General features: G+C 39.3%; 1 protein-coding gene across 1 annotated transcript in view; it reads right to left on the bottom strand.

Annotated features, from left to right (window-relative positions):
- LOC121737987 (hemicentin-2-like) overlaps positions 1-27,836 on the bottom strand; it is a 94,756-nt gene that overhangs the window by 2,138 nt on the left and 64,782 nt on the right. The window contains exons 8-21 of the mRNA XM_042129744.1: positions 27,556-27,613; positions 21,572-21,723; positions 20,937-21,081; positions 18,901-19,031; positions 17,980-18,133; positions 16,797-16,891; positions 9,998-10,082; positions 7,368-7,481; positions 6,824-6,936; positions 5,599-5,782; positions 4,738-4,869; positions 2,801-2,875; positions 934-1,373; positions 108-200 (exon numbers count right to left, since the gene is read on the bottom strand). Coding sequence (XP_041985678.1) covers positions 108-200; positions 934-1,373; positions 2,801-2,875; positions 4,738-4,869; positions 5,599-5,782; positions 6,824-6,936; positions 7,368-7,481; positions 9,998-10,082; positions 16,797-16,891; positions 17,980-18,133; positions 18,901-19,031; positions 20,937-21,081; positions 21,572-21,723; positions 27,556-27,613 — 1,971 coding nt within the window. The remainder of the gene's footprint in view (positions 1-107; positions 201-933; positions 1,374-2,800; positions 2,876-4,737; positions 4,870-5,598; positions 5,783-6,823; positions 6,937-7,367; positions 7,482-9,997; positions 10,083-16,796; positions 16,892-17,979; positions 18,134-18,900; positions 19,032-20,936; positions 21,082-21,571; positions 21,724-27,555; positions 27,614-27,836) is intronic.

Here is a 27,836-nt window from a genome sequence, read left to right as displayed (position 1 = left end):
GGGATCTGGGATAGTTATAATGAAGAAAGGCAATGAGATGTCGACCCTGTATCTAAAATTACCCTGATCCGTAATTACTAATTACCCTGATCTACAAATGGACTTACCGTTATTTGTACCTTGTCTTGCGGGGAGGCGCGGCCGTGTGGTGACCGCACTCGGTACTGCACCGGCAGGGAACACAGCGGGTCGGTGGGGTACTGTGGAGAGAGTAAAGCTGAGAAATCACAGGATGGGGCGTCTATAAAATACAATAAAAGTAACCTAAAGTTTAGGCATTTAAGAAGGGAGAGATCTTAGCAATTAATACTGGAGATGAAAGGGGCTTAGTTTGCAGATACAGCATATTTTTTGGTAAAATTTTACCCCCAAAATCACCCACCGGTCAAAACAGAATAATTAAAGCTAATCATGTAAATTATTGTAAGTAATAAGTAAAATTCCACAGAAAAATATTTTACCCCCAAAAAGCAGTAGGCACTTCTCGGTGGGTTAAATACTTTATATTCTAGCCAAAATCAAAATCAGCCTAGTAGTTTCTTTTCGGTTGTTAAACCAACATTTTTATTCCATAATTAACATAAGACATAAGGACAGATAATTTTACCGTTATTTACAAAGAAGAAAGGTAGGGATGATCATGCTTACTAGTATCGATTTTATAATAAACGAGCTTTTGCCCGCGGCTTCGCTCGCGTTAAGAAGTATTATTATATACAAACTTTCATCTCCTATTTTAACCCCTTGGGGTTGGAATTTATCAAAATCCTTTCTTCCCGGATGCCTACGTCATATCATCTACCTGCATGCAAAATTTCAGCCCGATCCGTCCAGTGGTCTGGGCTGATATATATAATGTTTTTAATTTTATTTAAAATTGAGATTTTATATTTATTTTATTAATTTTATTTATACTTCATATTGTTTACTTACCGAAGTACTGGCATTCACAGGTAAAGAGTTTTTATATTTCAACCAATCTTCAAACATGGGGTCGTGCGGAACACCGCATTCCTCTGGCACACTGCATTGTACATTTTGCCCGCTGAATTGCAAGTTTTGCCCGGTGCATTGTAAGTTTTGCCCGCTGCATTGCAAGTTTTGCCCGCCGCATTGCAAGTTTTGCCCGCTGCATTGCAAGTTTTGCCCGGCGCGTGGTCCACACATACCAATATTGGGCAAATTGGGCTGGTATCTAAAATTCATTGGCGGTAGATCTACGTATTGGTTGAAAGGGTAGCTGTCGTAGTAACGGTCGTCACATTTGAAGGTTTTCGGTATGAGAGGTCTAACTGTGCTTCGGTCTATGGTCGACTTGTTTGAACTTGTGTCGCTGGATTTACCCTCTATTGGTATTATGTCTGGGTTCTTATCTGCAAAAAAGTAATTAATGAAAACCTTTTTAATAAAAGTAGGTACGCTGGTAGGTATGACGATAAAATATATTTTATAGACTCAGTATGTTTTTTTTTTAAATATGAAATAAGGGGGCAAACGAGCAAACGGGTCACCTGATGGAAAGCAACTTCCGTCGCCCATGGACACTCGCAGCATCAGAAGAGCTGCAAGTGCGTTGCCGGCCTTTTAAGGGGTAATAGGGGAGGGTAGGGAAGGGAATAGGGGAGGGTACGGAAGGGAACAGGGGAGGGTACGGAAGGAAATAGGGGAAGGTAGGGAAAGGAAAAGGGTAGGGAATTGGGCCTCCGGTAAACTCACTCACAGTGCAAGCGCTGTTTCACGCCGGTTTTCTGTGAGGACGTGGTATTTCTCCGGTCGAGCCGGCCCATTCGTGCCGAAGCATGGCTCTCCCACGTCATGTATCCTACGTTGTAGAATTTATTTGTATGTAAGGATGATATTACTGAAAACTGAGTAATAATAGTAATATTTTAATGGTTTTATTAAAATTTTGTTACGTGCAAAATATTAAGTTTAATTTTCAGCAGCCTTAAAATTAACACCCCTTAAGTAGACAACAAAATAATTTCCATATTAAACTATAGTATGCAAATTGAGTTTCATAATTATTATTTCACAAAAACATATTGTCGCGAAAATTTCATTTATTCAATACTAATAACTCAGTCACGTTGCAATGTGAATTGACCGTTAGTTGTCTAATTGGCTAGCCATCTAGTTGAATCGGCTAGTCGATTCAACTAGATGGCTAAACTTTAAGCGGCGTTACGCTAGTTGAAATTTTAATTTCGTATAAATAATTAAAATGTCATTATAGCGATAATACGTCACCGTCTCTAGGTGTAATTTCACCCTTAAGATGGCTTTCCGATCCTCACGGTAAGCGACTGCGACCAACAAAAATTCAAATAAAATGTCACCATGACCTAGGTCCTAGACTATAGGTTTTGCAGGCTGATCACCTGATTGTCTGACAAGTAAGATGATCCATGCGTCGGATGGGCATGTAAAAAGTCGGTTCTGCGCCTGATCTCTCGCCGGTCGTGTCGGTCTTCCGACCCACTGGGTTATGAGAGTAAAGGAATACAGAGTGCTCTTGTGTACTGCGCACACACTTGGGCACTATAAAATTACTTCTGCGTAGCTGGCTTGGTTTCAATGAAACCGACCACCGTCACCGAAACCGGTGTGGGAGCTATTATTACTATAGGTTTTATTTTACTCTACGCTACTACACGCGACATGTGGCTACGCCAATGTCTGTAGAAAATTATAGCGTAGGTCATAGTGGCATTTTATTTGATTTTTTTCGGTCGCGGTCCGCAAGGATCGAAAAATCGCCTTTAGCCATTCAATTGGCCGCCTAACTCTCGTAACTCACCGATACTGTCGACGCTATCGCACTCCCCCGTCAGCGGTTTGTCGGAAACGTCCTTTCGCGCCTTGTCGTCCTTGTCTGAGAATAGAGAAATTCTAGTTACTTACTGATATTTATCTTAATTATTAGATATACTAGGAACTGGACTGGATTTATCTTAATTTTGTATATACTATACTCCACTCGGGCTAGCTTGTCGCTAGCGGTCGTTGACTCCCTGTCAAAAACTTGTCATTTTCCATATTAAACCACAATAAACAATATCTGACACTTCATTGTCAGTCACGGTTTATATGGAAAATGACAAGTTTTTGACAGGGAGTCAATGACCGCTAGCGACAAGTTAGCCCGAGTGGAGTATAGTACCTAATTGAAGACGTACGTGGATAACGTTTAGTGTTAGCTTTAGTTTATATGTTATGTATGTTAGTTTATAAGGTATAATAATATGGGCCAAGATGCCTGATTTAAATAAATAAATAAATAAAAAAAATAACTAACATTATGACTAGAACGGCATTTTACAATTTTTTTTCTTTATAATAATTTAATCAAACCTTCATACTTCATACTTACATACTTCATCACTGGCTAATATATCAGGCTACACATAAAATCCTAATTTATTTTATTTCAAATCATTTTTCTGGTTCAAAAGCTTCCATTTCAGTAAATCAAAAACCTATCTTGAAAAAGGATCATTTTTATACATAAAAAACCCCCACCATTTCTAAAAATACGTTACTAGGATAGGCGTAACTCAATAAATGTCATATCCTGTATACAAAGTACTCCGCAGCGGTGTACAGGATGTTCGAGTTATCGAATTATACGTCTACCCTCATATCTCATTTAATGACGTGGACTGGTTTTGTAGAAGAGAAAAATTCTAGAAAGTCTAGAAAAATGATATAATTTTATACTTATAAAGGACTGAGTAAACAATTATTTTATGCAATGATAAAACAATAATTATGACATAAACATGATTACAGCTTTACGAAGGCTTTTTGGGACCAAAATAAGAATTATTTTGGCCCCAAAAAGCCATATTGTAAAATGTCCCTTTAAAGAATCTTGTATTTTTGTTTATGTCATAGTGTAAGTTTGCAAGGGACAATGGGCAAAAGGGCACATATCTCATCAGTGGAGACTCTTAGACCGCTTTTGCCCATTGTCCTTTGAATCTTGCAGGTCGTTGTAGTTCACGACAACTTAATTTACTGGTCCTATTCTCACACCTAAAAATGACACTTACGTTTGATATTGTGCGTGCGAATGAGACAGCCAGCGTTGAAAAACATACAGCTTGTCAAAAAAAATTAGTTACCGACACGTCTGGGAGCTGGAGAGTCTAGAGGCTAGATGCTAGAGACGCTAGAGCCTAGAGGCTGGAGAGGCTTGAAGCTGGAGAGGCTAGAGGCTAGAGGCTGAAGACGCTAGAGGCTAGAGGCTGGAGAGACTTGAAGCTGGAGAGGCTAGAGGCTAGAGGCTGGAGACGCTAGAGGCTAGAGGCTGGAGAGGCTTGAAGCTGGAGAGGTTAGAGGCTGGAGACGCTAGATGCTAGAGACGCTAGAGGCTAGAGGCTGGAGACGCTAGATGCTGGAGAGGCTAGAGGCTTGAAGCTGGAGAGGCTAGAGGCTAGAGGCTGGAGACGCTAGAGGCTAGAGGCTGGAGACATTAGAGGCTAGAGGCTGGAGAGGCTTGAAGCTGGAGAGGCTAGAGGCTGGAGACGCTAGAGGCTGGAGACGCTAGATGCTGGAGAGGCTAGAGGCTGGAGACGCTAGAGGCTCCAGAGGCTAGAGGACAGAGGCTGGAGACGCTAGATGCTGGAGAGCTAGAGGCTAGATAGGCTAGATGCTGGAGAGGCGAGAGGATAGATAAGAAGAGAGTCTACACGCTAGAGAACTCTGGTGATAAAGGGCCAAGGGTCCACTTACCGACTCGTCGCTTCCCGCAGTACCGGCAGCACAACACAGACGTAGCTAGTGCTGCGCCGGCCGCCGTGAGCGCCACCGCGCACAACACTATGACTAGCACGGTGGACAGCTCTATCGTGACCGGCACTGAGGCTAGAGAGAGAGAGAGAGAATTATTGAGACGTCTATACATTTGGTGAGAATCCTCAGAAGGGGAGAGGATTCTTTCAAAATATTTCTAGGACCTGACCAGTGCGTCTAGCATGCGTCACACGAGATATGTCTAGTTAAAAACTACTTTTATTAAAAAAAAATTGAATTGGATATAACTTCTGACACAGAGGTTATTAGAGTGTGATTTTTAATAACAGTGATAAAGGATTACTCACACTATCGTTTCATGCTTAAAACTTTTTCTAATTCGATCTAATCGCGAAATTTAAAATAAAAAACTAAAATTACTAAATAAATAAATATCTCCCTACTTGATCACAGTAGGTTAACCAAATTCGGAGAAAAAGTAAAGTATTAAGTGATTGTTCAATTGGTATATACAAAATTAATGTTACTTGATTAGTTTTTTTTTAATTAATTTTTAAGCAAATTTTTGATCCGGGAAAACGCCAACTTTGACACTCTTTAAAAAAATAACTACAAAGAATATCGATCTCGGAGTTTTACTCTAATGTTTATATAGCTATCAACTATAGTATTTTGAAAGAAAAACGCGGTGAAACAAAATCGAGGTTTTTATCACACTGTGCGTTTGTGGACCGATTTTCGAGATTTTTTGAGCGTTTTGATCGTTTTTAACGTCAAGTGGAACGCGGGATAAGATAAACATTCTTAGGGATGATTCAGACAGCAACGCGTAAAACTTACCTGTATGCTTCTGATATATTTTCATCAGCTTCGTAGTGACAGTGACAGGTTCGCTAGACCCCTTGTCGTTGTACGCCTGTATCGACAGTTTGACGGCCGCGCTGTCAGACAGGCCCCACACCACGAAGCTCGGCTCGTCGCTCGTCAGGTTGCGGAGGAGGACCGACGTTGACAGGTCGTATACCTGTCAGAATGTTGCGGATTTATACGTGGGAGAGCCATGCTTCGGCACGAATGGGCCAGCTCGACCGGAGAAATACCACGTTCTCACAGAAAACCGGCGTGAAACAGCACTTGCGCTGTGTTTCGTCGAGTGAGTGAGTTTACCGGAGACCCAATCCCCTACCCTATTCCCCTCACTTCCCTCCCCTATTCCCTTCCCTTCCTTACTATATTAACCTATTCCCTCTTAAAAGGCCGGCAACGCACTTGCAGCTCTTCTAATGCTGCGAGTGTCCATGGGCGACGGAAGTTGCTTTCCATCAGGTGACCCGTTTGCTCGTTTGCCCCCTTATTTCATAAAAAAAAAATGTTTTATTTGCACTAAAATTTCCAAGCACCTAAGGCTTAATTTACACCGCCGCGGAATGGAGAAGAACGGAAGCGTCGATTTCGCCCCATGACCCGGGAATTGGCACCGGAGAATTCTGGAAAATTCCGCGTTTTGAGGTAATGTTAACATAAAGTTCATTGTGTTATGTACAGTTACGTTGCATAAAGTCGCTTCCATTCCATTCCGCGGGTGTAAATTGAGCTTATGAGAATGAAATAATGAGTATTTATTATTTTTAGAATTATACAGGTTGTTAACCCTTAACACTTTTATCCTTAAAACTACTAACAACTTTCAATGAGAACAATGCTGGGAACTCGAAAAAATGCCCTCTTCAAAGTTCAAACCCATACAAATTGCCCGGATGACGGATTTTTTAGAGTTCCCAGCATTGTTCTTATAGAAAAAGTCGTTAATTTTGACGGGCTCATTTGATGGTTTCAAGGATAACGGTGTTAACCCTAACACCCAGTATATCTAGGCTATTTTAAGTATCCTGTAAGACAAGCAGCATGCACATAATTTTATGTAATTGTTTGTACAGAACGAAGCGAAACCCCTTCGAAGCCAACTTCTACGAAGCGGCCTCCACTCTTGAGCGAGCCGAAGTGTACTCCACTTCGATGCGTACCGAAACGGACTCTACTAATAAGCAAACCGAAGCGTACTTACATGTAACAGAAACGCCTGCTTCAATCCCCCATCATGGCCGCGCTCGCAGGCCAATCGCAGCGACTCGTACGTCACATTCCAAACTGTACATTCTCGCACGGGGGACGGTTTCTCTAGAATGATACAGAAGATGAAATATCTGCTTCTATGGCCATTTGTGTTGTAAATAGTAAAACAGGGTGATTATATTTTCCTTTTTGTAAATTTGTAGAATAAACATATAATTTTTCAAGCATAATATAAAATATTATATTCTAGAATATAAGTAGGTAACTTTTTACCATGAAAGTACTTATGTGTTTCGCTAGTTTATAACCAACAGTTCTATCACCAACATTTAACTCAGCCTAACAGGTTTATTACCAGGGGACACTTACTAACCGATTTTTTTTTCATTCACCCCCATAAAGGCGTTAATTTTTCTAATTTTACCCTCACTAAAACTAAGGCTAACTAAGAGTACATTTTTCAATTTACCCCTAAAAGGAGTGAATTTTAAAATTCACCCCCGATTTTCACCCCCACTATAACTTACAGTACTAACCGGCTGGCAGTATAGTGAAGACGCATGGCGTCGCTTGCCGGCCCACGACGTTGGAACCAACGCACTGGACCCAGCCGTAGTCGCTCGAAGATTGGATGGTGTAGGAGTATCGACCTATGAACATAGCATTTTTAACCCCCGATCAAAAAAGGGGTGAAATTTGGACGCATTTGTGGCGCCTGTATGGAGTGATTGGATGGTATAGGAGTATATACCTATAAAATATTTTTATTTACCCCGATTAAAAAGGGGTGAAAATTTGACGCATCTATGGCATAGTGTGACATCATTTTTGAAGGGATTTGCGATTTGAATTTTTGAGGTTTCTTGACAGCAGTTTATCTATTCATTCGCTTTTAATTATTACGGGCAACTCAGAATGATGTGAAATCAACAACGCTATGGAAAAAATAAACTTTTGTCAAAACCTTCAGACCTTTAAAAATGGGCAGTAATGATTAGATTTTTTATTAATGTAAACGGACAGAATAGATTATATTAACACAAAATGTGTTTTTCTTGTATCTGAGCGTCTAAAATAAGCAACGCAGAGTACCCAAAATATCCTCAATTTAAAAATGTTAAAGCAAACATTTTGAAATGAAACAAATTATACATCAAATTGTTTTTCTTCCCTTTCTTTTCACGTACAATTTTTCACTACAAAAAAACATTGTCGTGTTAAAGTGCTGAATGTAAATGAAATTTTGTATGCAGATTCAGACGCGATTAGAATTTCAAATTTCAATTTTGTTGTATTCATGTTCGAGTTTTGACGTTGGCCTTTCCTTCATTAAATGTTTTCAACGGAATATTCATAAAAAATAAAATTTAAAATTCTGCGAATGACGCTGCATTTTTTAAGTTAAAAATAGAATTTTTATTTAGTAATTTAAATACAATTTTAAATATCACGTACAATTATTTATCATAATAATTTATCTTCACAGGTTAAAGCAGAAACGGAACCCTCAGTTGAATGTCAAAAATGTATGGGATTTGACATAACACGACGCATCGTGTCATGACACTCATGACACACTAGCGATGCGTTATGTCGTTTCCAACCCGCAACAAAAGACAGGGGGTGTTATAAGTTTGACGTGTTTGTCTCTCTCTCTGTGTGTGTACATCCGTGGCATCGTACCGTCCAAACTTTTACTGTGTCCAAACCATAAAGTTAATATGTAGCGGAATAGAGAAACAAAGGCCTGAGCAAGAGAGATGTCACTATCAGTAACACTGCGTGGTAAAAAGAGACGTGTGATACATGACAGCAGCACTCTTTTTTTGACGTCCAGTCGGCACGTGCCGCACGTTGACAATTCTCATAGAAATCATGTTCAATCATGCTTGTGTAAGTGTATACGTACACATATTTTTACACACAGATGAAACCAATTTCGGTTTCGTTTGACAGCTCGAGATTGTTGCTCTATTCCGCTAGGTATATTAACTTTATGGTCATGACAATAACTTGCACTGCGTTATGTTATGTCGTTTCTAACCACCACCAAAAGACAAAAGACATTTTCAACGGAATATTCATAAAAAATAAAATTTAAAATTCTGCGAATGACGCTGCATTTTTTAAGTTAAAAATAGAATTTTTATTTAGTAATTTAAATACAATTTTAAATATCACGTACAATTATTTATCATAATAATTTATCTTCACAGGTTAAAGCAGAAACGGAACCCTCAGTTGAATGTCAAAAATGTATGGGATTTCACATAACACGACGCATCGTGTCATGACACTCATGACACACTAGCGATGCGTTATGTCGTTTCCAACCCGCAACAAAAGACAGGGGGTGTTATAAGTTTGACGTGTTTGTCTCTCTCTCTGTGTGTGTACATCCGTGGCATCGTACCGTCCAAACTTTTACTGTGTCCAAACCATAAAGTTAATATGTAGCGGAATAGAGAAACAAAGGCCTGAGCAAGAGAGATGTCACTATCAGTAACACTGCGTGGTAAAAAGAGACGTGTGATACATGACAGCAGCACTCTTTTTTTGACGTCCAGTCGGCACGTGCCGCACGTTGACAATTCTCATAGAAATCATGTTCAATCATGCTTGTGTAAGTGTATACGTACACATATTTTTACACACAGATGAAACCAATTTCGGTTTCGTTTGACAGCTCGAGATTGTTGCTCTATTCCGCTAGGATTATTAACTTTATGGTCATGACACTAACTTGCACTGCGTTATGTTATGTCGTTTCCAACCCCCAACAAAAGACAGGGGTGTTATAAGTTTAACGTCTGTCTCTCAATCTGTGTGTGTGTGTGTGTGTGTTCATCCGTGGCATCGTGGCATCGTGTTGTCCAAACGGACCGATTTTAAATATTATATCAAATGTCAATGTCCTTATTCAATAGCTTTGTCCACACTGTGCCTTTTCTGTTCGTAAAGGGCATGCGTTATAGCGCAGTCAACAGCGAACGTGAGGCATGCCCGCGCCGCGCGCCGCATGCCCGCTGACCGTATCCAAAACTTCAAAAATGACAATATTGGCATTGCGTTCCTTCACGCATTATTGAATGCGCCAAAATAAAAGTTGATGACGAAAATTGAAGATGAAATTGCACAGTGTGGTGGACATAGCTAATGGACTTACCTGGCGACTGTATGGTCTTGGTGGTTGTCAGCTCTCGCTTCTCGTGCGTCGAGCTGTTGAACCACCATTCGAAACTCATGGGTTCCTGGTACAAAATAACAAATATTATGACACCATTATTATTAAAGTAATAATAGAATTCGTCTATCACGTGGGAACCGTAAATGTTTTCGGGATAAAGTTTGTCCTTTCCCGGGACGCAAAGTATCTCCTAGCGAAATCGGCTCAGCGGTTTGGGCGTGAAGAGGAACAGACAGACAGAAAAAATTCGCATTAATAATAAATTATTAGTATGGATTTAAAAAAAGTGTAATCAGCTGTGCGGCAATTAAAATGACCTTCAACATTATTCTTATATTTTGAAGCTATTGCGTAGCTTTTATCGCGGGCTTTGAGCGGGGCGACCGAATTGGAAAATTTCGTAACGAAAAACACCTAACATTCGTCTAACGTCGTTGCAGTTCGGCAGACTTCGGATCGGTGTTTGTGTGCGAGCGATTGGACGTATGTGAATTATAATTGCATAAAAATTGCTAATAATAATAATTATTATTATTATGGACGCTTCACACCACGTCAGTCTGGCCCCGTGCTAAGTACATAATACAGTGTGTTTGTGTAAACACCGTTATCCTTGAAACCATCAAATGAGACCGTCAAAATGAACAACTTTTTCTATGAGAACAATGCTGGGAACTCAAATAAATCCGTCTTCATACCCATACAAATTGCCGATCCGGGCATCCGTATGGGTATTGGTCTCATAGAAAAACTTGTTCATTTTGACGGGCTCATTTGATGGTTTCAAGGATAACGGTGTTTACACAAACACACTGTATATTTAATACTTTTATAATATATACACATATTTAAGATTTTTATCATAATAATATGATACACATAATAATTATTTAACACACATCCATGACCCAGGAACTTCGAAATCTTTTTGTTCCGTCGGCGGGATTCGAACGGCTTGAGCTACGAACAGCCCACCAACTGAGCCACAGAGGTCGCCTAAGCAATAGTTTTACCGCGGCAGTTCCCGAGTGCTACACGTATTTTAATATGTACCACAAATCACAATTAATCCGGTCCGGTATTTTCGAGGCCCGTCCGGTAAAATATTAACGGTCATACCGGACAGAACAATGTCCGGTATTTTGAAGAAAGTTGGTGTTACTGGTACCTAACCTACCAAAGCCTACCTTACCTTTATTTCGTTAAGTAAGTTAAAGCATAATATGGCGACCACAATTTAATGACCGCATTTTATAATATAAAAAACTGCCGGTACTTTTTCGCGACTCACCTGGCAACCCTAATCACAATACAATAGCCAAAATCCCCAGCCCATTTTGAATTGTGGATACTGTGCAACTGAATGGCGATATACTTTTTCAAGCACATCAAAGGCAGCCATTGTCGGATTTTTGTAACGAAACGGCGAAATCATAAATCTGGTGTGCGTGCATATGACTTTTGGATGGATCGTTTGGAATAAGGGCCTGCTCATAATGTGCTTTAAGGGCTATGGAAATATACAGGGTGTAACAAAAATAAGTGATAATACTTTAGGGTGTGTACGTGTTCCTTGTAGAGAGTTCACTGTGAAAGTAGCAGCGCTGAAAGACGAATTTTTTTTCACTTTTGTATGGGCTAGGGCCCGAGCGTTACAAGTTTCCACAAGAAACGAGCACTATTCATACTTCCATACTAATATTATAAATGCGAAAGTGTGTCTGTCTGTCTGTCCGTCTGTCTATCTATTCTGTCTGTCTGTCACCTGTAGGACATATGCTACTTTTTATCCCGGAAAAATGTTCGGTTCCGGCGATAAACGAGTTTTGGCGCGACGGAGTTGCGGGCATCGTCTAGTGCATCCGTTCCCAAAGTGGGCGATAACGCCCCCTTGTGGGCGCTGAGAGCTAAAGTGAAGGTGGTGGGACCCAGAAAAAAAATTGGGGCGTTGTGTAGAGGCTTGGGGGTGATTTATTTCATCTGGATGCATATTAAATTGAAACAATGGGTGCCCGCACCAAAAATATGTTTGAGTGCCCTAAAACATATTTTTTTTCTCAAAGTGGGCAGTAGTGAGTAGACAAAATAAGTTTAGGAACCACTGGTCTAGTGTAACGATATTGCAATAGAATTGAGTGGCAAAAAATATATATTTTTACGCAACGGATTTTAATGATTCTTTCAGTGTTAGATAGCCCATTTATCGAGGAAGGCTATAGGCTATATTTTATCACGCTAAGACTAATGGGAGCGAAGAAATAGAGGAAAATGTGGAAAAAACGGGGAAAATTATTTGAAAGGGCTAATTTGAACGCGCTAATCTCAGGAACTACTGGTCCGATTTGAAAAATTTTTTTCAGTGTTAGATAGCCCATTTATTGAGGAAGGCTATAGGCTATATTTTATCACGTTAAGACTAATAGGAGAATGTGGAAAAAACGGGGGAAATTATTTGAAAGGGCTTATCTCGCGAACTACTGGAGAAATTTTTATGTTATTTGGCACAGATAAGAAGTAGACCACGTGAAGGATCATAGGCTATCGATTTTAATAATTTTTTCAGTGGCTATATATTTTATACCTGTGCGACGCCGGGGCGGGTCGCTAGTATTTAAATAAACATTTAATTTCAATTTTGTTAGTCTCGTTAACTCGACAACGGCTGAACCGATCTGGCTAATTTTAGTTTAGAAATATTTTTTGAAGGGAAGCGCCAAAATTAGATTAGCTCGCGGGAAGCGTTTTGTTCCGATGGCTGCTTTAGCAGCAGCCAAAGCAGTGAGAGTAACATTAAATAATATTATTATAATAATATTATTTAATGTTATTCTCACTTTAATTTTAACCGAGCTCTGCTTGGTATTCAATAAAACACGAATAAAATGACATTTTCTAAAAATGATGCCTAGCTAGATCGATTTATCGCCCCCGAAACCCCCTATATACTAAATTTCATGAAAATATTAAGACGACGCCTTGATAATTTGACTGTAGCGATATCGAATTTTCTCAGCAATGACTAAAGCTAAGAAATTAAAGTTCATTGTCAGTATTCATCATGTCTTTGTCTTTGAATTACCCACAGCATAACACGATTGGTCAACTTTTATAACACAGAATAATCAATCAAAAAGACCTCTGTAAAAAAGGGTATTTTCTCTGTATTCTATAAGAGGCCGGCCTCATATAGAACACAAGCAATCTAAAACAAATCCAACACGGTTTTTGACTTTAATGCGGCGTCACCTTAATACCATCTCTATTTATCGTCAAATAACGTTCTAGCTAATCTGACATTTCAATCAATTCCACAAAAGTATGTTTGGCGAGGAAAAAAACACAATACAACAAAATAACACTGCCCATTGAAATGTCACTTTTATATCGACGATTTTTTTTTGGCTTTTATTTAATTTTTGTAAAGATTTTTTTCCAATAGAAATGAGTTGATACAATATTGAAATGTATAATGTTGACATTACATTTGTCATAAAGTTTCATTTTATTTGAATTTTTGTTGGTCGCTATCGCTTGCGAATATCAGTTTAAACTCCAATATTGTTTTGTATAATTATCCAAAAGTCCCCTTACTAAGCTACAAGAATAACTAAAAGCATTTTTTTTTTATGAAATAAGGGGGCAAACGAGCAAACGGGTCACCTGATGGAAAGCAACTTCCGTCGCCCATAGACACTCGCAGCATCAAGAGCTGCAGGTGCATTGCCGGCCTTTTAAGAGGGAAAAGGGGATGGTAGGGATGGGAAGGGAAGGGAATAGGGGAGGCTGCTAAGCGTTCATTTTCCGCGCTCGTACATCTGTTTTTTGTTCACAATTATTTATAGCTAAACGACCCGAAGTTTTTATTACTTTAGTTCAGAAACTCCCCAACTATATTTTATTGTACGCCCAAATTTAATTTGGCCTAGCTTATTGTTTTAAGTTAATGTTGTTCAAACTGGGGAAATTCGTGAGGAATTGTGAGGAAAAACACAAATGACAAAATGCTTTAAGCAATATTAGAAATTAGAATAGTTTTTAAATTGTCGAATTGAAATTAAAGGTTACAATTTGTCATTTTAAAAAAAGCGGTGACGGGTCACCTGATGAAAAGTAACTTCCGTCGCCCATGGACACTCGCAGCATCAAGAACTGCAGGTGCGTTGCCGGCCTTTTAAGAGGGAATATCCCCTATTATAGGGTAGGGTAGGGTAGGGATGGGAAGGGAAGGGAATAGGGGAGGGTAGAGAAGGAAATAGGCTAGGGGATTGGGCCTCCGGTAAACTCACTCACTCGGCGAAACACAACGCAAGCGCTGTTTCACGCCGGTTTTCTGTGAGAACGTGATATTTCTCCGGTCGAGCCGGCCAATTCGTGCCGAAGCATGCCTCTCCCACGCATGACATATTATAGCATAGACCATAAGATAATTATCTTAACCATTATAAAGTGTAAGCACAGCCTAATTCGCCATTTTGAGCTGTAACGTTGCTAAGCCCTGATTTCCAGCTAAAACCTAAAAGCAGCTATTCATAAATAAAAGCTTTCAGAGCATATTCAGAGATACAGAGATACGAAATATGTCGTTCATGTTTAGAGATAAGTACTCGGAAAATATGTCGCAGCTATTTTAAGAGATATACAGATAGATTTAATGAAATCTAGGATAGTTGGAACTAGCAGATAATAGGGACATTTATTTTGACTATTCATATTATGTTGAGATAGTGGTCTAGTGGTATAGAGCGCGGATCTTGACTCGGAGGTCGCGGGTTCGATTCTCGCGTTGGAAACATGTTATTTCCAAGTTTGGTTAGGACAATGCAGGCTGATCACCTGATTGTCTGACAAGTAAGATGCGTCGGATGGGCATGTACACTGTACAGTCTTGAGCCTGATCTCTCGCCGGTCGTGTCGGTCTTCCGTCCCACTGGGTTATAAGAGTAAAGGAATAGAGAGTGCTCTTGTGTACTGCGCACACACTTGGGCACTATAAAATTACTCCTGCGTACCTGGCCTGGTTTCAATGAAACCGGCCACCGTCACCGAAACCGGTGTGGGAGCTTATTATTATTATTACTTTCCCTCATGTCCCTTTGTTCTTTAAAACTACGCAACGGATTTTGATGATTCTTTCAGTGTTAGATAGCCCATTTATCGAGGAAGGCTATGGGCTATATTTTATCATGCTAAGACTAATAGAAGCGAAGAAATAGAGGAAAATGTGGAAGAAACGGGGGAAATTATTTGAAAGGGCTAACTTGAACGCTCTAATCTCAGGAACTACTGGTCCGATTTAAAAAAAAATATTTCAGTGTTAGATAACCCATTTATTGAGGAAGGCTATAAGGCTAAATTTTATCACGCTAAGACTAAAATGAGAATGTGGAAAAAACGGGGGAAATGATTTAAAAGGGCTTATCTCGCGAACTACTGGAGCAATTTTTATGTTATTTGGCACAGATAAGAAGTAGACCACGTGAAGGATCATAGGCTATCGATTCTAATCATTTTCTCAGTGGCTATATCTATACTAATATTATAAATGCGAAAGTATCTCTGTCTGTCTGTCTCGCTTTCACGTAAAAACTACCGAACCGATTGTAATGAAATTTTGTATACAGATAGTCTAAAGCCTGAGGAAGGACATAGGCTACTTTTTTACTGAAAAAAGGGTTGTAAGGGGGTGAAAATGCGTAAATTTGTTCAAATTAAGTTAGTTTCAAAAATTCATAGTAGATGGCGCCGTGCGTCTCCTACATCGCGGTGACGCTTGCCCAGACTTCTTTCTATAAGAGGTGGTATCATCTTACCTTCGAGTTTCGATTTTTTTTCGATTGTTATTACTTTTTTACGTTATTAAATAACTCAGTACTTTATCTATATAGTGATGTAACCTTAAAAGTTAAACATATCAATGATAATGAATAAGCTTTAAAATTTGGCATAAAAATAAAGTTTAATTAAAAAAAATGAAATATTATGTACACACTGCACAGCTGTTTTGATTTAAGGGGTACCAGGGTTTTTTTATAAAAGCTTTTGACATTTTGTTGACATCGCGCGCTATAAACTGAAGTCCACGCGGACAAAGTCGCGGGCAACAGCTAGTAGTATATATTTTATACCCGTGCGGGCGGGTCGCTACTATTATTTAAATGCAAAAGTGTGTCTGTCTGTCTGTTACCTCTTAACGCTCAAACTGCTGAATTGATCTTGCTGAAATTTGGTATAGAGATACTCTGAGTCCTGGGAAAGGACATTGGATACTTTTTATCCCGGAAAAATGTATGGTTCCCGCGCAACAAACGAATAACGGAACATTCGCCATCAAAAAGAATGAGATTGCAGTTGAGGATATTGACTGTATACAGCTGATAAAAAAAAAACGCGTGGCACTCGGGGACTGCCGCTGTAAAGCTGCACAGCATTTTTTATCAACTGATGCAATTATAATTCGCATACGTCTAGTCGCACTCACACACACACCGACGCACGGCGACGCCTCTTTTAGATTTTTCGTTACGGAATTTCTTTATACGGTCATCGCGCACAGAGCCCGCGATAAAAGCTATACAATAGCTTAAAACGTAGTCATGTAATTAAATACATTGACTGGATTATATACATATATATATATATATATATATATATATATATATATATATATATATATATATATATATATATATATATATATATATATATATATATATATATATATATATATATATATATATATATATATATATATATATATATAATATGATTCAGCCCTTACCCTAGGGTTGGCATCGACGTCGCAATCTATCTCGACGAGCTCTCCTCTCGCCGCCCTTATCACCTTCGGCTGTTGAGCCCTACAGCTAGGGCTGTCTATGAACAGAAAAATTACATGAGGGTTTGCTGGCAAAGAAGTTTAAGAACAAATCTACTAGATATGAAGTTAGGATACACATTAGATACTATGCCATTTGAAGTAAGTTATTATGTCATCACAGATATCAAAATTAATAAGAACAACCTAAGCGTCATCAATTTAAGCCATACTTTGCATGGAAAACGAGTGCTTGCAAACTTCTTTTTTTTTATGAAATAAGGGGGCGAGCAAACGGGTCACCTGATGGCAAGCAACTTCCGTCGCCCATGGACACTCGCAGCATCACAAGAGCTGCAAGTGCGTTGCCGGCCTTTTAAGAGAGAATAGGGTAATAGGGGAGGGTAGGGATGGGAAGGGAAGGGAAGGGAATAGGGGAGGATAGGGGAGGGTAGGGAAGGGAATAGGATAGGGGATTGGGCCTCCAGTAAACTCACTCACTCGGCGAAACACAAAGCGCAAGCGCAAGCGCAAGCGCAAGCGCTGTTTCACGCCGGTTTTCTGTGAGAACGTGGTATTTCTCCGGTCGAGCCGGCGTGGCTTCGTGCCGAAGCATGGCTCTCTCACGTATAAACCTCTTGTGTTTGGAGTTCTATCATATTATAAAATATGGTAAAGTGGCAGAAGATCTTTTGACTAGAGACCAAGACCAGAACTAGCGTCGATATTTCGTTACTTGTGAGACTTTATCAGAGCGGATGAAAAGGATAACAAACAGAGACACCTATCAGTCAGTATTAGCCTATTAGTGTCACTATTAGCCTATTAGTGTCACTATTTTGGTACCTTGCCCTGTACCAAAATAGTGACTAATAGGTGTCTCTGTTTCTTATCCACGACTCCTCTTGGATTGTGACTCCTCCCTGTTTCTTATCCACGGCTCCCCTTGATAAGCTCAGTCTTGGACCTTGAAAGATATTGACCCTATTAGTAATAGGGTAAATGTCTTTCAAGTTCCAAGACTGAGCTTAATGGCTTCTGCTCCCTAATGCCACGTGGTCTTATAGAAGTATCACTTCAAGAGTAACAATAAAGTAATACTGCTATAAGACCTAATGATAAGTCCGCTGATCTTTGTACTACTCACACTTGACGTCGAGCAGCAGCGGCTCGCTAGCGCCCTGGCCGAGCGCGCTCCTGGCGGCGCAGGCGTACGCGCCGCCCGCGCGCCGCCCCACGCGCTGCAGCACCAGGCTCTGGTTGGCCACCAGCACCCCGGGACCGGGCTTCACCACCACACCCTAGAGATAGGAAGTTTTAGAGACCATCTAAGCCAGAACGCAGAGTCAGACACTATTGAAGCCAGACAAGACGGCTGATCCAAAAAGCGGAATCTGGCTCGGATTCGGCAATTTGTGAAACAGCCAACAAGAAATAAGGTCAGTGCACAGACATAGATCAAGATACATACCGCATGTCGCTCCATTTGTATGGAAACGAGGGTACCACTTTTTTCCTACCTGCTGTGACTTACCGATGATAAGAAACGTGTCCATTATGTAGGCTAACGTTTCTATTTGAATTTCTACAGCTCAATACGGCACTTTCAGACATTTAGACATTTTTTAAATTCCGATTGACGTCCGATTCCGATAGCAGATTAAAGAACAGACTTTTAAAAGACAAGCATTGCTCGTCGTTTGGGAACGCGATATGGCACGCAAAGTACATACACATGCGGCATCTATCTTGATCTATGTCTGTGGGTAAGTGTCAGAACTCCAGTCTAATGTGAATCGATAAGCGCTACCCAGAATCAACGCAACACATATTATTTCTTACTCTCGAAACCCACACGAGCGTTTAAGCTTAGGATGAACTCTTCACTGACCGTTTAACATAGGGATCATCTTTACTTAACAAGAATCATGCTGCATCATTAATATATAACATTGAAAAAACATTTTGTTATTGTGTAGTTGTAAGTTGAGAGCTTCTACATGTTTTTCCACTGTGGGCAACACGTCTGAAGCTATCTAAGCCACTGGCGTATTTACCGGATACTCACATTATGGGTGAAGTGGACGCTGGTGTGCCAGGGGTTGGCGCGGACGGCGCAGTCCAGGTACACGTCGGAGCCCTCCACCAGCGCGCCCGGGTCGAGGCTGGCGCCCAGCCGCAGTGACACCACCGGCAGATCTGTAATACCGGACTGGGGTAAGCAACTGGTAACGGGAGCAGTTCTGGCCATTAAGACATGGTCTTGGTTGAATATATGCCCAATGCAACTGGCACCATGGACCACTAAGGGATGTAAACACCAGTGCGGTGGGGTCGAGGCTGGCCCCCAGCTGGACTCTACTGGAGCTCTGCCATATACCGTTTTGAGACTCAGACGATCGAACGAGAATGCCGCATCCTACTGTAACAAACGTGAAAAGACGTTGTTAGAGCAGGGCGGGGCATTCTCGTTCAAAACGGTTTGGAAGTAGACCACCTGATCACAAAAGCAGATTACTTTAAACTTGGCTAACTGCGCATAAGTGTAGCGAGGCTACGGACAAGTCAGAAACAAGGAATTGGTGTTAGAAAATGATGTCAGCTCCAGATCTCAAGGCTTACCTGATAGGTTGATCCTGAACTGAATGTCATGTTATCTCTTTCCTTTTACTTGTGATGTGGGAGAGAAAGCATGTTTTGACACAGGATTAAACACTGAACATAGACTGAAAATTTTGATACAAAAGCAGCTTTGTCGCAAATATTTGATGTTTCCGTGCCTTCGGAATATATGTATAGTATGAAAGTATTAGATATCGATCATCGAGAGCAAAAGATATTACGATATTTTATCCCTAATTTCTGCTGTTAAGGAACTAACAGGTTCTTCACAAATACGGTAAATCGATTTTTATTGATACTACAATACGGGTCCAAAGATGGGACGGAGGACAACTCAAATCCTGAAATATACTAAGAATAATGACATAGCTTTAACCGATCCGCGATAAAATTGTCCCATAAAGTAACATAGTTTCTCCCATTACAGATTGCTGGATGATATATTAATATGGCCGTAACTTCACACGAAATATCTTCATTTTTCAGTACAATGTTTGCTAAAATGAGTTACAGAAAGTTTACCGCGGAAAAGCATAGCATTTTTATCAACTAATCTAGTCTACGTCTAGTGGCACACACACAAACACCGTGCCGAAGTCTGGCAACGCCGCACCGACCGATTGGGTGTTAGATTTTTTCGTTACGAAATTTCTTGATTCATGATGAAAAATGTATGAATAAAACTTTAGCATTCAATTAATGATCACTAAACACCGAACAGCTGAATTCGTAATGAAGGTGATTGTTCTAATAACAAATTTGTAGACTTTACAATAATTATAATTGAATAATAAAACAAATTCTAAGACTATTATTATAATTATTATCAAATTCTAAAGTTTTCAGATCATTGAATAAGAAAGCAATTTCTTAAAAGTACTTATTTATTTACGCACAAAAAAACTAGTTACGAAATTTCTTCGTTTCAAATTATTCATAAAGCACTTTTGGTTTATTTATTTTAAATCGACCTTGGTTGGAAACGCTTTAAAAGTCGAACGGATTTAATATTTAAAAATATCCAGCCTCTCAAGCTGCTCGACGAAAACCGATGAAAAGGTTGACCAGCCCTGACCTAATTCTTTAAATGGCACATCAATGTTTGGCAGCTCTTTTATAATTAAAACAGCCTTTTTTTATCAGTGGCCAGAAATTGTGTCTGGGTTTAAGCACTTGGCTTCACCTTTAAGGTAATTTGTGCCTTCAAAACATGCTTCCCTTCATCAAATCTTTAAGCTTGGCTATTACTCTCCAACACGGCAGGAATGATGATGAGAGAAAGAAGATTTATCCTACTCCCTCCCCACTCCAGTCCACACCGTCAGCTGACCCCTGTGTATACAGCGGCAGTACTCACGCTGTATCTCCAGCTTCCAGCTGTCCTCCCGGGTGGAGTGCGGCACGGTGGGCTGCACGGCGCGGCAGCATAGCACTTCCCCTCCACCGTCAGCTGACCCCTTTGTGTACAGCGGCAGTACTCACGCTGTATCTCAAGCTTCCAGCCGTCCTCCCGGGTGGAGTGCGGCACGGTGGGCTGCACGGCGCGGCAGGAGAGCACTCTCCCGGCGTCGTCGATGGACGGCACCAGCGTCAGGATGCTGCTGGTCACGTTGCCATCAGGAGACACCTAGGAAAGACAAAATGTATCATGAGTATGTATATCTGATAATGAATATAATATACATAAGTAGTATTTTTAACTTGCTTTTATCACTGGGGAAAAAATAAACTAAACACTGCTAAGTACTCATCAAGACGAATCAATCGAGCTCAAACACGATAGGGTTATGTTGTTTTATTACCGAGTTCCTATGACCATCTCCCAGCTCTAGCATAAGATCAAGTCATCAATGTATTGCATTGTCACGCGATTTCAATAATCATGAAAAATTTCAGCACAAGCAGAAACTTCGAAGTGGTTTAAAAACTTGTAAGCTTTCAATTACAAACATACGGACAACGGGAAAGTAAATTGAAGCTTGTCATAAAAAAGAACATTATCTAGGATTCATGACGTCAACTGCTGCGCTCTTTAGCGCGTGACTAACAATTTTGCATTTACTCATAAGCCGTAGATCATATCGATCTATTTCTGACATGACCAGCTAACTGCGTACCGTCTCCCTGACAGTCTTCAGCCTCTCCCCTCCCTTCCACCAGGATATGCTGGGTTTGGGTCTGGCGCCGACCGCCTGGCACACCAGCTCCGTGCTCACTCCCGCCACCAGCGGCCTCTTACCACCGAGTAGATCCACTCGGAGAAGATGCACTGTTGGCAAAAGAAACACCATGAAACCAGGAGTTAAATACTGCTAGTACTTACAATTTCTAAGAGTTTCGACATGGTTGGACAATGGTTTTGATGCAGTATAATACAACTATAATGTGATTGGTCAATACTCTAATAAGTCGTTTTTCATTACCTGACAAAACACCTATAATAAGTGAGAGTAGTATTTTGCTGCTTGGTCAACGTAAACTAAAATTTGTAGTTAGTACAATACTAATCTTTCAACAACGATGTTAAATATAGTCTACTGCAGTAAAAATCTCAGAAACCAAGCAGGCAGACACACAAGCGTCATATCATGTTATTTTTCTCATTATGAGTATTTATAAAAAAGAAGAAATGTCAACCTATAACCCGGTTTAGAAGAGGGCCATCCAATAAGTAGGTTAACCACTAAACTTCACACATATCTTAAAACTTCCCCCCACGAGGCAAAATATTAAACATAGAATATGATAAGTTTTAAGTTGGGTTACAAAACTGGACGTTTCACCGACTATATGGGTCAGCTGGATTAAAGGGGTGCGGGCCCCCCTCAGGGGTCAAGCTAAAGGGGTCACTCAGTACCCCTAACAAGGTGAGAGCTTCATTTAGATAAATGGAAGCATTTTTCAAGCTGTTTTCATATTAAATATGCCGTTTAAGCGTAATAAGTAATTCCAGCAGCTGTTGACAGATGAGAGCGTCCAGACACTTTTGAAATTGAGATAGGAGATATTAAAAGATATTATACTAGATGTTCCGCGCGGCTTCGCCCGAGTAATTTAGGAATTTCACAGACACCGTACATTTTTCCGCAAAAAAATTGAGGTTCATGAGGTCTATTCTTCATGTGTGCCAAATGACATAAAAATTGCTCCAGTAGTTCTTAAGATAATAAGCAATAACTTCAAATAATTTCCCCCGTTTTTTCCACATTTTCCTCTATTTCTTCGCCCCTATTATTCTTAGCGTGATAAAATATAGCCTATGGCCTTCCTCGATAAATGGGCTATGTAACACTGAAAGAATTTTTCAAATCGGATTAGTACTTCCTGAGATAAGCGCGTTCAAACAAACAAACGAACTCTTCCGCTTTATAATATTAGTATAGATTAGTATAGATTTTAGTCTAGCAGTCTCAGACTAGACGCTCTATAATTTATTATATTAAATGAAGATGAGAGAAATCTTTCATGAAAAAGAATATAATAGATAAATCCAAATTTTCCAGCCCTGAGCAGGCTAATGATGAGAAACTGCTAAGAACACTCAACCTTTTTTTTATAACAAATAAAACCTGATTAAAATCGGTCCACCCGTTTAGATTTTACGGTGCAATGGATGCACACACAGACAGATACGTCAAACTTATACCACTTCTCTAAGCCCCTTTCAATTCTTGACAAAACTTGACTTTAGTTGGCATTATTCACACAAAAAACACTACCCGTCCCTGACTGAATAATCCATATCTGGCTGAATAAAAATCTCTCTTGTATAGACTTTTAATTGAGGGTAGGTCAAACAAAGAGGTATACAGGTACAAACAAACAAACGCTTATTCCCACAGGGCTTGTTAAAGACCTAAATACCTAATTCCCACGCAAGCAAAGCAAAATGTGACCCTATTTTTCACCCTCCTACAAATCTAGGGTACAATGAATAGGAAAGCTTATTATTTAACCTAACCCTAAAACGGCCGACTACACTTTATGGGGTGTAAGTTGTAACAAACTAAGTGATAATACTTTAAGGTTTTTATGATCCCCTTTATTATAGAGTTCACTGTGAAAGTAGGAGCGCTGAAAGATAAACTTTTTTAACTTTTGTATGGGCAAACTTATTATACTAGGGTTCCTGCCCATCAATAAATAATCTTTCAGAGCTGCTGCTTTTATAATGAATTCATGTAAGGGACACACACACCCTAAAAAGTATTATCACTTAGTTTTGTTACATCCTGTATAAAGGCACTTTTGCCTCATCAGGTGAAGGAATATGCGAACTTCTTTCTAAATACTTTGGATCTGTTTATGATGGCAATTCGAATTTTTCCAATAATGTTGACTCAAGTAATTGCATAGCATCGCCTTACTTGAACAATAATTGTTTATCGCATATTTCTGTATCCACTGAAGATGTAGAACGTAAAATAAAAAAATTTGATAAAAGCAAGGGCTCTGGTCCCGATCGCATTCCACCTAGTTTTGTCAAATGCTGTAATAAGGAATTATCTAAGCCTCTCTCCATCATTTTCAGTCTATCGCTAAGTACTGGTATTTTTCCGACACGATGGAAAACAGCCTTTGTTACCCCTATTCATAAAAGCGGCGACAAATCTAATTGTGAGAACTACAGACCTATCAGCATTTTATCATGCCTCGCAAAACTTTTTGAATCCATTGCATACGAACATATATACAACTTCATTAGGCCTATTATTTCTGACAAACAACACGGTTTCGTTAAAAACAGGTCAACAATTAGTAATCTTCTCGTATATAAAAACTACCTCTGTCAATCTTATGCACTTGGTAACCAAGTAGACGCCATTTATACTGACTTTTCGAAGGTTTTTGACAGAGCAAACCATGTCTTACTTTGTCATAAGCTTTCGAGGTGCGGTATCAGTGGTAGCTTATTGCGCTGGGTTAGCTCTTACCTTAACAATAGAAGTCAGTTAGTTGCTCTTAAGGGATTCTTATCTTTGCCATTAAAGGTGACATCTGGAGTTCCGCAGGGCTCCCATTTAGGGCCTTTATTTTTCGTCATCTTTATAAACGATTTAATTGCGCTTTTATCTTGTCATTGTTTATTGTATGCAGATGACCTAAAAATCTTTAATCAAATAAGATCTATTGTTGATTGCAACAAGCTGCAAAGAGATCTTGATGTTGTTCTTAACTGGTGTCAACGCAATCAAATGCACCTTAATATTAAAAAGTGCTCTGTCATCTCTTTCTCAAACAAACGGACTAGAATAACTTATTGTTATAATATCAACAATCAAGAACTTGCTCGATCTACAACAATAAAAGACCTTGGTATTCTATGTGATGACAAGCTTTCTTTTAAAGCCCATTACGAGCATATCACCTCAAAGGCTTTTCGACTTCTTGGATTTGTTTGTAGATCTACCCTAGAATTTAAAAATCCACAAAGTCTCCTTTACCTTTTCTTTGCACTGGTCCGCAGTGTCTTGGAATATGGTAGTGTTATATGGACACCTCACTATAAAACACATATAGATTCTGTGGAGCGGATCCAGAAATATCTTAGGATTCTCTTCTATCGTCATAAACCCGGACGGTCAGACTTGAAATATGCAGACAGGCTCCGTATTTTTAACATTAAAACCTTAGAAACACGTCGTAAATACTGTGATTGCATTTACCTCTACAAAATTGTACATTCTCTAATAGATTGTCCTGAACTTCTTTCTTGTCTAAACTTTAATATTAAGTAGAGTGCACGCAGAGCGAATAAAACTAATCTATTTCTGTTAAAAGTTTATAAAAACAATATTTCATATTTTGACCCCATTACTAGAATGGCTCGTCATTATAACGAGCTCTTAAAATCTGACAGTAAAGATATAGACATATTTATCCATAACATATATAAATTTAAAAACACTTTGATGAATGCCCTTCAAACCACTAAGCACTCTCTCCTGTAACTCAAATATTAGTCAAATTGTTATCTCTGTTAATAACTTTATCTTTGTTATCTTTGTCTAATATCATTTATTTAAGTGTAATAATTTTGTCACTCAATTTGTAATGATGTGTACGCCTATAATTGGTATCAATATGTGTATCAATGTACATACATCAATACTGTTGGTGAACCTTATTAAAGTAAATAAATAAATAAATATAAATCGCTCTTACGAATCTCGATATATCAAGAATATGAAATGTGATTTAGGCGCTACGAAAACACAAACATACCTTTCGACAAGGCTTTATTTGAACGTGGCGAGAAAAGGAACTAAACGCTTCTATCATACAAAAACGTCATTTTTGACATGTGTTTGACAGTTCTCCTTAACCAGCAGCGCTCCCGTCAATGTCACCCACGTTCATATAAAGCCTTGTAGAACTGTACATACATATTAAACAGAATATAAAAATTTTGAACACCGACTTTCAACAACCGTGGATTAAAAAAATTTACGTACACAAACCCAAATTTTTCAGCACTGCGGGGCTTAAATGGTCACATTTAGCAATTCCTCTCAATCAATTCAGCAAATGAATTGTCAAAACTGCCAAACTGACAAATGTCAAATTAGTACGAATTACTAAATATGAATTGCAAGCAGACTTACATTTTGCGATTTTAAAAGAATGAATCATAACATGATTCATTATATGATTCTTCAAAGCGACCATTTTAGCCCCGCAGAACAGGCTGATGAAAATGAACAGTACCATGACTAAGAACTCTCAGCTTTTAAACCCTAATATTGGGAAGGGCGCGTTCTAAAGTTGGCACTTTCGACGTCAAACACCGAAGTCTAGGCAATCTATCACGGGCTTTATTCAAAATACTAAGTCAATTTAGAATCCAGACTTGCTACTATGTAACTAGAACCCATTTCAATCAATTTCAGTGACGGTCAGGATTCAAAATTAATTGACCGATAAAATATAATACAAGTTACGTAAAATTTTATATCTTTATAGATGAGAAAGTGTATCTGTCTGTCCGTCTGTTAACCCTGCACTCCCAACTTTTAATGAAATTTGGTATGGGGATTGGAGATATTTTGGGTCCCGAGAAATATTACACAACGTATTTCCATACCAAATTTCATTTCGGCTTTTTTACGGCCCATTCGAAAAAACATAAGGATGAAGGTGTTTGAAATTCTATTTGCCGCCAGCCGGCCTAAGATGCGCAAACGAGAAAATTTTGTCTACATATTGTTTTCTGGATGTTTGATGGTTTGTCTCTTCATCTCTATTGACCCTAACATAACATAAATTTTTTCATGACGTGTAGATCTGTCGTCCAAATCTATCGACATAATGTCAAAAATTATTTTGACATTATGTCGATATCGACAGCCCCTACGTTCCATTTGATGTTGAAAACGAACAAAACGCTCAAAATGGGAGGCATTTTGAGCGTTTTGATCGTTTTTAACATCAAATGGAACGCGGGGACTGTCGGTATCGACATAATGTCAAAAAATGTATTCTATTTTGAGCGTTTTGATCGTTTTTAACATCAAATGGAACGCGGGGACTGTCGATATCGACATAATGTCAAAATCATTTTTGACATAATGTCAAAATCATTTTTGACATTATGTAACTACACACGAGAGTGAGATTATCTCGTTGTACGCTTATGCTAGACGCACAGGTGCCGCTATGTAGCCTCATGGCTGGTTTACATGTATTCAGTAGATAAGTAGTATAACAAAATTTTAACTTAATTTGAAGTGCCTGCCCGAAATGTGTCAAGTGACAAGCCCCGCCTGCCAATATAACAGAAAATAGTCAAATTTCTAATTTCCTTGTTTAGCACTTAACTAAATTTTAACTTGCTACTAAATTTTGTGTTTTACATGCAATGAATAACTTAAAATTAAGTTAAAATTTAGTTAACTACTTATCAACTTAATACGTGTAAACCAGCCCTCAGGTCCTATCGTGTCAAACTGCTGTCTTATGTCACGATATAGCTGTCATGTGTCACGATAATATGCGTATTTGACACAATAGACATACGACCAGGCTACATTGCGGTGGCAAATAGAGTTTCAAACATCCTCAATAGCGAAGTTTCTTATAAGTATCGCCCCAAAATACTCACAATTCACGTCAATGGAGAGAGTCTGTGACAGCGGCGGTATAGAAGGGTCCGTCACAGCCTGTTGACAAAAACATAACATTAATTAAACTCATGGCTACAAGGTCGCCCCACGAAATCAAGTCTACTTTTCTAAGATTGTAGAAAAGCAAGACTCTTGATATGCTCGGCTAAGATCAGAAAGTGAAGTTGTCCCATGTATCTATCATCACTTGCGGTAACGTAAAATTTCCATAGAAATATTCCGTAGTCGGCGCGGCGCAGCGGGAAGGTGACGCTGGCTC

Source organism: Aricia agestis, chromosome 22, assembly GCF_905147365.1.
Source record: "Aricia agestis chromosome 22, ilAriAges1.1, whole genome shotgun sequence".
Lineage (NCBI taxonomy): Eukaryota > Metazoa > Arthropoda > Insecta > Lepidoptera > Lycaenidae > Aricia > Aricia agestis.
The sequence above is the reverse complement of the archived record's forward strand: the minus strand, read 5'-3'. Positions and strand labels throughout refer to the sequence as shown.